Source organism: Cheilinus undulatus, linkage group 2 (genome assembly GCF_018320785.1).
Source record: "Cheilinus undulatus linkage group 2, ASM1832078v1, whole genome shotgun sequence".
Taxonomy (NCBI): domain Eukaryota; kingdom Metazoa; phylum Chordata; class Actinopteri; order Labriformes; family Labridae; genus Cheilinus; species Cheilinus undulatus.
In genome coordinates this window covers 6,040,808-6,053,870 of record NC_054866.1, presented here as the reverse complement: position 1 = coordinate 6,053,870, position 13,063 = coordinate 6,040,808, and the positions used below count along the sequence as shown (strand labels likewise).

The following is a 13,063-nucleotide window of genomic DNA, read 5'->3' as shown; positions in this document are numbered from 1 at the left end:
CCATGGACCTTTTCTTTCCCCCTCAGACCTCAATCAGCACAGTTCAGCAAGCAGAAAGCTTCGTGATTGTTTGACAGGCTTGTATGATGAGTGTAAACATGTGTAGAACATGTGTACAGTCATGATTGTTGGAATGCATCCACATTCTCTGCAGGAGGCTCAGACCGCCAATAAACGGAGTTCAGCTTGTTAACGGAGGAACCTCAGCATGTTTAAAAGGGAGAGGGACGAAGCGCTGGATAGATGCTCAGGAACTCTGTAGTACATCTGGTCCAGTCTCAGGACCCTCCATCAAATCCTCAATGAGAAATGGTGACCCATATTTCTGATATTATTCTACCAGTCAGGTTTATAAAAGCAGAGCAGTTTGGGCCTGTACCATTAAAGCAGAACTAAACAGTGTCATTTCAGAGGTTCATCGACTTTTTGGTGCAATTTTTTGGTGCAAAACCTTTGGGGTCCTAACCCACCAGTTGAGAACCACTCCTATAATGTTCCTTAGAGTTGGTGGTGTTGTCTATGGAGGATGAGAGGAAAAAAAAAAGTGCCACTGAAAAACAGATTTTGAAATGCAACTGGTTTTTGAATTCTGAGATTGAAGTCAGAATTCTTAAACCTTGCAAAGACGACAGATACACTTATTTCCTTGTTTCTCACTGGCAAATCCATCTTGCAAAGCTCCCGTCTGAACCGTTTGGGCCCAGTTAGAAAGTGACAGGACCAATCAGCGACGAGGGGCAGTACTTTCGGGTGCGGCGAAGTCGTGACGTAAACAAGCAGCAGCAAGAGGCCGGTGCGTTATGGCGGAAGAGCTTAGCGTGGATGCTGCAAAAGCACCAGTTTTCATTTCTTCATTTAAAGACAAAGAACAACAGAATTTTTTTAAAAAAGTGAAAAATTGAATTGAAAAAAAATCTCAAAATAATATATTTTTTACATTAATCTCAGAATTCGTTCATTTAAGAATTTTGACTTTAATCCCAGAATTTTGACTTTGATACCAGACTTTTTACTTCATTCTTAGATTTCTGATTTTAATCTCAAAATTCTGATTTTAATACCAGTTTTTGTAACTTTAATCTCGGAATTCTTTCATGTTAGAAATCTGTTTTTAATCTCAGAATACTTTCTTTAATCTCTCAAATATAACTTTAATCTTGGAATTTTAACTTTAACTGAAGAATTCTGTCGTTAATCTCAAAATTTAGATTTTCATAGAAGAATTCAGATGTCAACCTCAGAATTCTGACTATAATCTCAGGGTTCTGATTTTAATCTCAAACGTTTTTTTTTTTTTTACTTTTTTTCAAATTCTTTTTTACCTAAGACACAGAACTTTGACTTAAATCTCAGAATTTATCTTTTTAATTTCAGATTTTTTTTTTTAACTTTCATTTCATAATCCTGACTTTAAAAGCATTCCAACTTTAATCTAAGAATTTTGACTTAGATCTCAGAATTTGTTATTTTAATCTGTTTTTTTAATTCTGAAGAATTCTGAAGCTCTGCCAGTAATGATCTAAGGTAGCCTGAACAAGAGTAGCGCATGCACACGATGTTATTGGTCGCTCTGATAGCCCGTCATGAATGTGACAGAACGTTCCTCCAATCACCTTCTGAAGATTGTCTGAAAAGTCCACCCTTCCCAAACACTTTCTATGGGAGCATATCCAGAGGATATTGGGAAATATATTCAGTTGATCTGGCATGTCAGGTTTGCTGTTTCCTGCAGACAGGGCTTTATGTTTTAAACTTTACGGGTCCTTCAACTCTCAACCCACAGACATTAGGGACAGCACAATTACACCCCAAACACCAATCACTCTGCTGGAACACAACTCAGTCTGACATTTCAACCCAGATAGTTGCGGTCAGCCATGCAGGTTTTAACGTAGTCTTGTTCTCATTTGTGTGACTTCGATGTGCAGGCCAAACGTCTGTGCTGACCAGGAGATGTCCATGTTGGGGAGCCGCCAGCCGTGTGTCCAGGCTTTTACCCGCATGGTCAAAGTATGGAAACAGGGCTGCAACAGTCACAGCTGGTGTATGGGCTATGAGAGAAGGTAAGAGCTGACATAACACTACACGAAGACATGAACGCCAAAATCTAAACGGAGAGTGTCAGCTGAAAATGCTACTAATGTACAGACAAGTCTTGATGATAAATCCTCAAAGACCACTTCAGTGGGTACAGTGAATTCAGGTTGATCAGTAAAAGTTTATTTAGAAAGTTCTATTCAGCTGTTACCTGACATAATGATGTATTTATAACATATTTCCTCCGTCCCAGGACAGCATACTACACGGCGTACAGACAGGTGTACAGCATGGATGTGCACACGGTGTATCGGTGCTGCCCAGGCTGGACTCAGAAGGGGGAGGAGGCGGGCTGTCTCCATCGTGAGTATTGGCATTAATTTCAGTCAGCATTAAAACACTGACGATCAGTATTATAGTTTATGATATGTGCTCTCTGCAGGAGTTTGCAGTGCCAATACGTGTTTTAACGGAGGCCGATGTGCCGAGACCGGAGACCACATATGTCGGTGTCCACCAGGATTTAAAGGGACGCGGTGTCAGTATGGTGAGTTTAAATGAAGGCGGAGGTCATGCTTATAAACATGTGGATGACATTACTTACTTGGTAGGGTTGAAGATTAACCTCTTGGGCAGTGTTACTCAGGCCCGATGAACCAAAGAGCCAATTGGTTGAAAAATACCTTTGCAAGAGCCACAGTCTAAGGGGTGAAAAGTGGCAAAAAAAGTAGCAATGAAGTAGCAATGAAAATAAGTCAAAGGTGGCAAAAACGGGGGAAAAAAGGTCAGAAAGCCGCAAAAATGGGTGAGAAGTGACAAAAAATGAGTAACAGGTGGCAAAAAATTATCCAAAAGTGGCAAAAACCTTTGCAAAGAAATGAGAGGAAAGTGAATTAAATGGGCAGAAAGCAGTCAGGAGGGGCAAAAAAGCAAAAGAATTGCAAAAAAGTGGTATTTGATGGCAAAAAGTAGCTTAAATTGGAAAAAAAGTGGCAAACAATGTTGAAAAGGGGCAAAATGGGATTAAAGTGGCTAAAGTGGCTCTGCCTGGTTAGGAAAAAATAATAATTATTATTTTCATTGATATTGAAATAACAATAATAAACTAAATTTGGAAACAAGTAATAAACACAAATGTTTCAGAGAAAAAAAAAATACAACCACAACTCAAAAAATGTTGGTGCAGCGAGTAAAGAATAAAACAGAATGCAATGATTTTCAAATCACATAAATTCATGTTTTATTCACAATAGAACATAAACAACATATCAGATATCAGAAACAGAGACATTTTTACCATTTCATTAAATATATTTGCTCATTTTGGATCTGATGGCAGCAGCTTGTCTCAGAAAAGTAGGGACAGGACGATGTGTGCCACTGTGAAGCATCTCTTCTTCTTTTAACAACAGTCTGTAAACGTTGTAAACTCATGGAAGTGAGGAGACCAGTTGCTGGGAGAGGAATGTTGTCCCGTTCTTGTCTGATGTTGGATTCAAGCTGCTCAATACTTCTGGGTCTTCTTTACTGGATTTTCCTTTATGATGCTCCAAATGTTTTCTGTTGCTTAAAGGTCTGGACTGCAGGCATCCAGACTCTTCTACTGTGAAGCCATGCTGTTGTGATGAATGTGGTGTGGTTTAGCTTGTATTGATGAAATAGTCAAGGCTTTCCCTGAAAAAAACGTCTTGATGGGAGCATGTGCTGCTCTAAAACCACATTCTGCTTTTCAGCATTGAAAGTTCCTTTCCAGATGTGTAAGCTGCCCACGCCATAGGTACTAATGTAACCCCATACCATCAGAGATGCAGGCTTTAGATCTGTGCACTGATAATATGCTCTCCTCTTTAGTCCAGAGGACATATTAAATGTGGTTTCCAAAACGAATTTCAAATTTGCTTCATCTGACCACAGAACAGTTTTCCATTTTGCCTCAGTCCATTTTGAAATGAGCTTTGGCCCAGAGAAGATGGCAGCATTTCTGCATTTGTGGATGGCACAGCCAAATGAGTTGTTCCAGTGTATGTCTGATGTATGCATTCATCATTTCTTCTTCATAAATGTCCACAGTGGTTCGTATAGTCGGCTCTCCTGTGATCACCACGTCCTACTTAGAGTTTTCACCAGCAGAGCATTCAGGTTTTTGTCTAATTTCAACCGTTGTTGACAAAAGCACTTACTCAGCACTGGTATCCAAGGAAGTAACATGTCCCGCTCGCTGTCCTGACTGGTCTGGTCTGATGCTAAAGGTCTGTTGATTATATTCTGTATACAAGCAGGTAAGTCAGTAAACCTTCATCTTCTGAGCACAACATGTCGTTAAAGCTTTAATAAGCTCAGGCCGTATGCTTTCACTTTGCTGGAGTAGACTGTATCTGTAGACGGGCTGTGATTGGACCAGGTCTTTCTGTGGGGGTCTCTGGGTAGTAAAAGGTAGAAGACTGGATCTCAGAGAGGAATGGCTTCCTTTGAAGGCTAGAGCCTGGAGCGCTGCGGGTAACCAGCTGAGCCTCCACTCCATAAAAACGGCATTTTAAAAAGTAGATCAACATTACTGAGGAAGTTAGTTATTTCTTTATTGCACAGAAATCTTTCATTATGATGAACAGGTCAAAGGAAGAGATCCACTTTTAAGGATGGGATGAAGATCATCAGATCTGTCTGTAATTACATAATGAAAGTCAGAAATCAGTTAGCTCAGTTCACCAAAAGGCATGTGGGAGACTCCTTAGTCAAGTGGGTCAAAGTTCTTTGGTCTGGAGAGACCAAAATGGTGCTTTTTTTGGCCATCAGACAAGACACTGTGTTTGGCGGACACCAAACACAGCAAATGACCACAAACACACCATTCCCACTGTGTTGGTGGCAGTATCATGCTGTTGGGATGTTTCTCAGCAGCTGTTCCTAGAAGGCTTGTAAAGGTAGAGGGTAAAATGAATGTGGCAAAACATAGGAAAATCCTGGAGGACAATCTTATTCAGTCTGCAAGAGAACTACAACTTGAGGGAAGATTTTTTTCCCAGCAGGACAATGGCCTGAAGCATACAGAGAAAGCTACACAGTAATAGTTTAAAGACAACAAGGTGAATGTTGTGGAGTGGCCGAGTCAAAGCCCAGACCTCAGTCTGTTAGAGAATTTGTGGCTGGACTTGAAAAGGGCTAATCACGTTGCATGGTGGTGGCAGCGTCATGCTGTGGGGATGCTTCTCGGCAGTCGGCCCTGAAAGGCTTGTAAAGGCAGAGGGTTAAATGAATGCAGCACTTTTTGACAAAAATGGAGGGACAAGGTCCAAACATCAAAGGCTTCACCAACATTCCGCCATTCGCCTTTGAAGATGTCATCCTTTGAAGATTTTAAAACAATTCCATTCTCTGCCTTTGATGTTGTCATCCTTTAAAGTTTTCATCCAGGCCATTCTAGGCCCCCAGTTGTCATTTCAGTCTAACCCAACAAGATGTATTGTCTTATTAATACAGCAGCATTTCCATTAAAAGCTCGTGACAAAATGAGGGTGAAAAGCTGTTAAAAAAGGCTCAGCTAGCCTCTTAGCACAGTCGTAGACTCCTCTAGACTCTTGTCTCCCTACATCCATCTAGACGTGTAGTAGTGATTAGTGGTATTAATCACCTCCATGCCAGGTAAATCAGCTAACCTGAGGTAAAAATCCTGTCTTTGTAGAGTGTAAGGATCATAGCCAATGGATGTAGACATTTTTGATGATGTTAGCCTTGTCACCATCAGTGTAAAGCTACGATATAGGCTGTTCTTTTCTTTAATCCCTAAGCATATCTTGACCTTTACTGAATTGTTTTTACCAACTTTAACACACTAGAGAGGACAGGGGTATCAAAGTGGCCCTGTCAGTCTGATATTTTCAGTTTGTGGCCCTTAGTCACAGAAGTTTGGACACCCCTGGTTTACAGTAAAGCCTGTCTTGTCTCTACTCGGCCTTGTTCCGGCCAGCGTCTGCTTTTTCTGCTCCCGTCTGTGTAAACATGCTAACAGGAGGACAGCTGTTAGTGTTTTTCCCACTGAGACAGAGGAGCAGAGTTGGTTCCTACCCCCCTCATACTCACAAACACACAAACACTGTAGAGGCTTTCCTGTTTGATTCCTTGGCTTTCCCAGGAGGAGTGGGGGGCGGGGGTGGTCTGCCTGGCTGCGGTCTTAAACAGCTCCCCCTCCTGCGTTGACATTTCACAGGGACGTGTCGTTGTTTGTTAGTGGCGTGCTTCTTTTGACTCTTTGTTTCTCTCGCATCTGACAGACAGATTGGGTCCACCGCATTATAAAAAACAAAATTCTTCTTGGTTTCACTTTCTCTCTCGTGCACATCCCATGCATCGATCCTCCTTGTGAGATCTCCTCTTGCTCCTCTCTTCCTGTAAAGTGTTTTTCCTTCTTGTGTCTCTGGAGACAGACATTTCCGTGCTCATCTGCCAGGATCGTTATAAAACGGAGAGAGTTTGCCAAGCTCCCAGTTCAGCCAGGTGCCTTTACTGGACCAGTAATCTGTGCAGATGTACCAATAATCCTCCGTTTTACAGGATTGAGCCCAGACATTAATGCATTTACAGCTTTGATATTTCTCCCTCTTTTGAAGCACTAATGACTTAAATCTAATGTAAGCCTCATGGTGATGACACACCTATGTATTGTGTTCAAGTCTCATGGTAGGACGTCCCAAATCTTGAAGGAATGGAGCAGTAGGATGAAGTGTTAGGGCTACATGGCCTTTTAAACAGAGATTTTCCAGAGGCACACTCCAAACCAAAAGTTATGAAGCCAAAAAATGGTGCATGGATGCAATAGTTTTATTTTAATGTGACAGGAGATATTAGTATTTAATTTACAGCCCTGTACTAGGGATCTGGCCTCAGACTTTTCAGTCCATGACCCCCAAATTAACAGCTCTAGAGACTGGGGCCCCCAGAAGTGGTGAAACAAAACAAAAGACGATGTTGCAGAAAGCATCACGTACAAATTTATATTTTTAGGAGTTGGCAAACACTGACAAGACCCCTCTTAGTGTCTCGCAAACGCCCAGGGGTCTCGACCCCCACTTTGGGAGCCACAGTACTAGCGTATGGAGTCATTATTGCTGCAAAATTCAAGAGTGTAGTCTTACATTTGAGTGGTGATGCACCAATGCATGACTGGAATGTCTGCATCGGCACATTCTTCTATAATGCATGCTCTCACAGCATAAAATATGACCAAAGCAATAAGAGATAGCAGTCTAGCAAGTTTTTGCTACATAGCAGACACATCCCCCAGCTGACTGTGCAGCCGAGTTTGCAGCATGCAGCATTGCATATTTATTGTTGTTGCAATTGGCAGAAAATAGTGGGACATTTTACCCATGAAGCAAAAAAAGACTGTAGCAGGATATCTCAACCAGGGGAATGCAAGATGCAAACCTTGGAACAAAAACACACATTTGCCGATATCTTTAAATGCACAGAAGTTAGTTTGAAGACTTTATCACACTTCTCTCTCCATTTGAACAGCCAATGAGGGAAGTCAGCACATCAGATTCATCGGCTGCTGACCTGACCCCCTCAGTAAGAGCCCTGAAACGTCTTTTATGCACGAGGCAGCCACCAACCATGGTGTTAAAACAACAAAGACTGCTGTATTAGAGGCTATTAGCAGAAGAGTTTGGCGAATAGAGTCTGATCAGTACAAGGACTGCTACTTTGATGAGGACGTTAAAGCGCATAAGCGTAGCTTGATGCACAACTTATTGATATACTCACCAACCGTGCTGGAGACGGGGCTATTTCTCAAATCCTGAATGGGAAGAGAAACAGACAGGGCTGCAATGAGGCAGAGACGCTAATCTTTGCAGAGAAAAACTTGCTGTTGTGCCCTCCCATTGATGCGCTTAATGCATTTGAATCCCTTATGGCTGCATTTTCAGTGAGCTTGGTAATTTTTCTGGACTTGAAACATTAAATCCACACCAGCAAACCTGATATTGACTGTCTTTTTATCCATTTTAATCCATCTTCAGTCATTTACCACAACTAGCTTAAATGCTAACCGTCATATTGTTTTCCCTTCGTGAGGCTCTGTTAGCCAACGGCAGGCTGTTCCGTAACCACGTCATGCTGCCTGAATAGAGCATAATGGAGAGAGATACAGTACCGTGAAGAAGTTTTAGGCATGTTTGGGCCAAAATTTAAGGCTGAAGTAAGGCGTGTAATGGCGAGTATGCCCACCTGAGGGCCCTATTGGGCAGGAAGGAGGATTGACACAACCCAGGTCATGCTCTGGATGTCTTTGTACATTACCAAGAGCATGAGAAAATAATCTGATAAAAACAAAAACCACAGCTTTAGGGCGGAGTTATGGGTAGATGTGACGCTTAAACTTATGGGTACTGTTAGAGTGGGTAGGACACATTATTCATTTATTTATGCTGGATTCATGCTTTCTTTAACGGAATCTTTATATCTTTATCTGATTTCTAATAATTACTATTAAAGTTTGGTAATGACTTTTGGCTCTAAGACTTTTATAATGTGTGTGTATGTGCTAGAATGTTAGGACTCTCTTAGTGAGATCAAAGCAAAAGTCTCCTGGAGAACCGCACCGCAACAACGGGCAGATCAAACATGATTGGTCATCCTCTACCTGTTCCCTATTGTTGGTTCATCAAAAAACATCAAAGGACAGAAATATGTGTCCAGCGCAAAGAGAAAGTTTCGTATATTACATCGTCACCTGTTAAAATGAAGCGTTTCTCTGATGTTGAAAACTGCTGGAAATTGAGATAATTTGGGGACTTTACTGATAGTAAAATAGTCTTTGTTCATTTTTAATGAATGTATAAACCTGAGTATGGAACTGTGACATACTGCACCTCTAATGTCACCGTCAGCGAGCGCATCTCTGAACGTCACTGCAACTCGTTCTAACATTTCATCACAGCAGGGAGAGAGTAAAGTGCAGCTCACCCAGAGAACCCGGGTCATACCATTATGTACCAGGAAAAACAGTTCATTGTTAGGTTTGCTTTGTGAGCTTCAACATTCCTCGGTGACAGACTTATGACCGTCCTATTTCATGTAAAAACGTTGAAACGGCAGTGAAGTAGGAATGTTGACCTCCTGGACTGATCTCTGAGTATTATACTGGAGGAAACTGGCCCTGATATTCAGTGGTGAAGATGTTTCACAAGGCTCTCTGAGATTTAAGACATCGTGTTTCCTCCTGTCCCATGTGTTTTTCATTCTCCTGTTGGTAATGCACGTCTCGCTGTCAGGGTTTGGTGTCTTTTCTGGCTGATTCTCTGGGTGTAAGACCATCTGCAGATTGGCTTTTCTTTAAGTTTGTCCCGCAGAGGGAACAAGGATCATTTCATTCTGCATGGATGGAGGTGTTAAATGTCGAATTTTACATTACAGTTGCAAAACATCTCAATTGACTTCCAAACTCACTAACTCCATCTCAGTTCCTCCTATAGACTTTATTTTTGCTTTAACCCTTTAATACCTCAAATAATAACCAGAACAGTCTCATTCTTTGGAACTGAGATGTTAATTTAACATTCTACTGAGATCCAAAAAACGTACTAGAAAAGCACTCAAAGAGCGCAGACCTCTGCCATTAGCCCTATCTCCCACTAGTAAAGAATCCTTTAAAACATTCATGGATCCAGATGGTGATCCGGATCAGTCCAAAAATCTAATCAGTTCTTTCTTATGCCATTACTGACATTTCCTGAAAATTTCATGAGAATCCGTCCATGACTTTTTGAGTTATGTTGCTAACAAACTAACAAACCAACAAATGAACAAACTAACAAACGAACAAACCGACCCGGTCACATAACCTACTTGGTGGAGGTAATAATTGCCATAAAATGTCAGATATTTATTTTTTGTATCACATTTGATACATTACACTTTTTTTTCAACTGATCTTCCACCAGGGGGCATTTTTTATCATTTTTCTGATTGTATACAAAATGTTTTTAGGGAAATTACTGATCATGTTGATTGGACATCACTCACAAAAGATCTCACAAAATTGTGTATAAAATATACAAAATAGGATTTATAGGGTTAAAAGGAGACAGACTTTTTTGCAGGTTTTTGTATCTCAGACTTTTATGTTTGTGTATGTGATAGAATGTTGGGACTCTCTTAGCCCCAGTTTCCATATACAGCATGCAAGCCACGGAACGCCAGCAAATCGTACTGCGTAGCACTTCGCTCCCTCTCTAGTCAATCAGAGCATTTCCATAGCCGGCACCCCAGACCGGCAGTGGCGCGTGCCTGGAGCGCCACTCCACTCCGCTTCATTTCAGGTACGCTGCAGGTCTATTTTCAGCGCCAGCCGCTGCCAAACCTCGTAAATTCACTGTCGTTCAGAAAGCACCAACCATGGAAGTCACAAGCATAGAATATCTTTCAAAATAAAACACAATGCACCGACTCCTGATCGTAATTCATCACTATATCAACATTACGTCTCATCCTGCAGTGAGAGCAAAGGGCCACTGAGGTCAGTGGGTCACACAGCTACAACAACACTGACGAGGAAAAGTTAACTTTTGGGGATATTTAGCCAAAGAATTTTGCATAAAACCACAGATCCTTTAAGCAAACATTAACCGTTAACTTCCTAATGTACTCACTCAATGGCAGAAGCAATAATATCATGGACTTATACTGGAAAGGATGATAAATTAACTCCAAAAGGTAAAAAAGTCCTCTGTTGACATACTTTTCCTGTGTGAACTCGCCGTTCTCCTATGATCTCTTCCTGTTGATCAGGACTGTGCGCTGCGGTGTTGCACTCTAGACTCGCTTCCAGTGGGCGAGGTTGCTCTCCTTCGGTCGGAGCAAACCTGCGGCGCGCACCATGTATATGGAAATTGGAGGTTAGTGAGATCAAAGCAAATGTCTCCTGGAGAACAGCACAGAAACAACGGCAGATCAAACGTGATTGGTTCATCCTCTACCTGTTTCCTATTGGTTGGATCATCAAAAATACAAGAGCAAAAATAGTGGCTGTGTCCGAATCAGCACACTCATCCCCTATCCACTATATAGTGAATGCAAAAATGATTTCTCTGACCGCAGGCAATGATGTCATTGCTGTCTCACAATTAAAAAGTTTAGTGACAACAGCTCGTAAATTTCCATGACAACAGCTGAAGATCCAAATTAACAGTAGAATTTCAATGAAAACTGATGTGAAACGTAAAATATTTTCCCAAAAAATACTAACAGATAAAAAAGTTTTGTGACTTGAGTGGTAAAATAGACTTTTTGTGTGCATATCACTTATTTTTCATCTATATATAAAATTTGACTTTTTACAAAAAACATTTTCACTTTAGCTGATGTGTGTTTTGATTTCAAATGCTTCAATAAATGACGATAAATTGTTAATCTGTGCATGTTCCTTTCAGTTGATTGTTTTAAAATTATACAAATATTTACAGAAGAGACTGAGTTGGAGGTCGGGAGTGGAATAATCACTCATAAATCAAAATAAAGATAAAAAGTTCAACTAATTGTGATTTTTGTGATAATCACCCAGCCCTAGGACAAACCCTGTGTGACGTCAGCTGTCTGCTTACAATAGGCGGACTCAAACAGCTCTTGAAGCCAATCCACAGCAGCTTCCACATTGAAATCACGGTCTCAACCAGACTGTGGATCAACCTAACGGCCCGCCCACTAACTCAACTTCCCGTCAGCTAGCTAGCTAACATTCTGGTTGACAGAAACGTAGCCTCCGCCTGCTAAGCTATCTGTCAAATTAGACGCACCAATCAGTGCACAGTGAGGTTTTTCCTAAATATATCGGAATGATTGGGGTACAAAAAAATGCGGCCCCCGTACAGTGAGAGCACATGAAGACATTAGCTAATGAGACACGTTTTTTTTTTTTTTTTTAACCAGGCTGTAAACCAGTTTATTTCTAGTGTAACAACCGTCTTTTTAACAGGTGTTCAGACGGGACTCCTGGTGTTCCTGCAGCCAGCCTCACATGGACAGTCGCGGAATTGCAAATTTTTTGCAATTCCACATTGGCTTCGTTTTTCAGGACTGGAGGTTTCCACTTAGTTTCTGTAATCCTCTCGTTCATCTGTCAAGTTTGAGAGCAGCAACCATGACGCATGATGGCAAACATTGCTGAGCATTAGTTATTCACTACTTCACACAATGCATTGTGGGATAGAATGAGTGAATAAGGAGTGAATATATAGTGAATAAGGAGTAATTTTGGACACAGCCACAATCTGAGTGCACAGAGAAAGTTTCGTACGTCACAGAGAATAATCAGAGAGTGGTAGTTTCAAAATTGAGCGGGATGAACCCAGTTCAGAGGAGAATGTTGCAGAAATATGTTTAGAGTGCACAGAGAAAGTTTTTTGTCCTTCTACCTCTAATATTTCAACCGTTTACAAAACCAGGGAAATACTTCATTTTATTGGCATAACGATATAACGAACAAAACTTTCTCTGTGTGCTTTAAACGTAGTTCTGTTTTTAGATTTGATGAACCAACCAATAGGAAACAGGTAGACGTAAACGTGAACCAATCACGTTTGATCTGCCTGTTGTTACTGTTCTCCAGGAGACATTTGCTTTCATCTCACTAACTAAGGCCCTGTCCACATGGAGACCAAAGCGATATATTGCCGTTTGGTTTTGAAAAAGTCTTCCATAAAGATGGGATAATTTCAGGAAATATCCGCATAAGCATGAAACCACTGGAAACGACTGAAAACACTGCAGTGCATATGCCAAGCCTGTATGTGACGCTGTGTTGCTGCCATGGAAATGCACCAAAAGAGAAGAAGAACATCACAGAAAACTGACACAAACTTTCTACTAGTTGCCCTTCTGGCTGTTCTCCACATTGGATTTAAGAACATATGGTGTGTACATTTCGCAGTGGTGGTAAAGGAGCATCAGATTTTTCTGTAAAAGCCATAACAAGCTCAGTAGCTTCTGCAGCACGAACACAACCGTGTAGTCCGCTATTATTGTTTTTGCC

The 13,063-nt window shown here is 41.2% G+C and overlaps 1 protein-coding gene across 1 annotated transcript in view; it reads left to right on the top strand.

Moving 5' to 3' along the window:
* megf6 (multiple EGF like domains 6) overlaps positions 1 to 13,063 on the top strand; it is a 132,311-nt gene that overhangs the window by 4,082 nt on the left and 115,166 nt on the right. Inside the window, 3 exon segments of the mRNA XM_041806678.1 lie at positions 1,929 to 2,063; positions 2,291 to 2,400; positions 2,480 to 2,584. Coding sequence (XP_041662612.1) covers positions 1,929 to 2,063; positions 2,291 to 2,400; positions 2,480 to 2,584 — 350 coding nt within the window.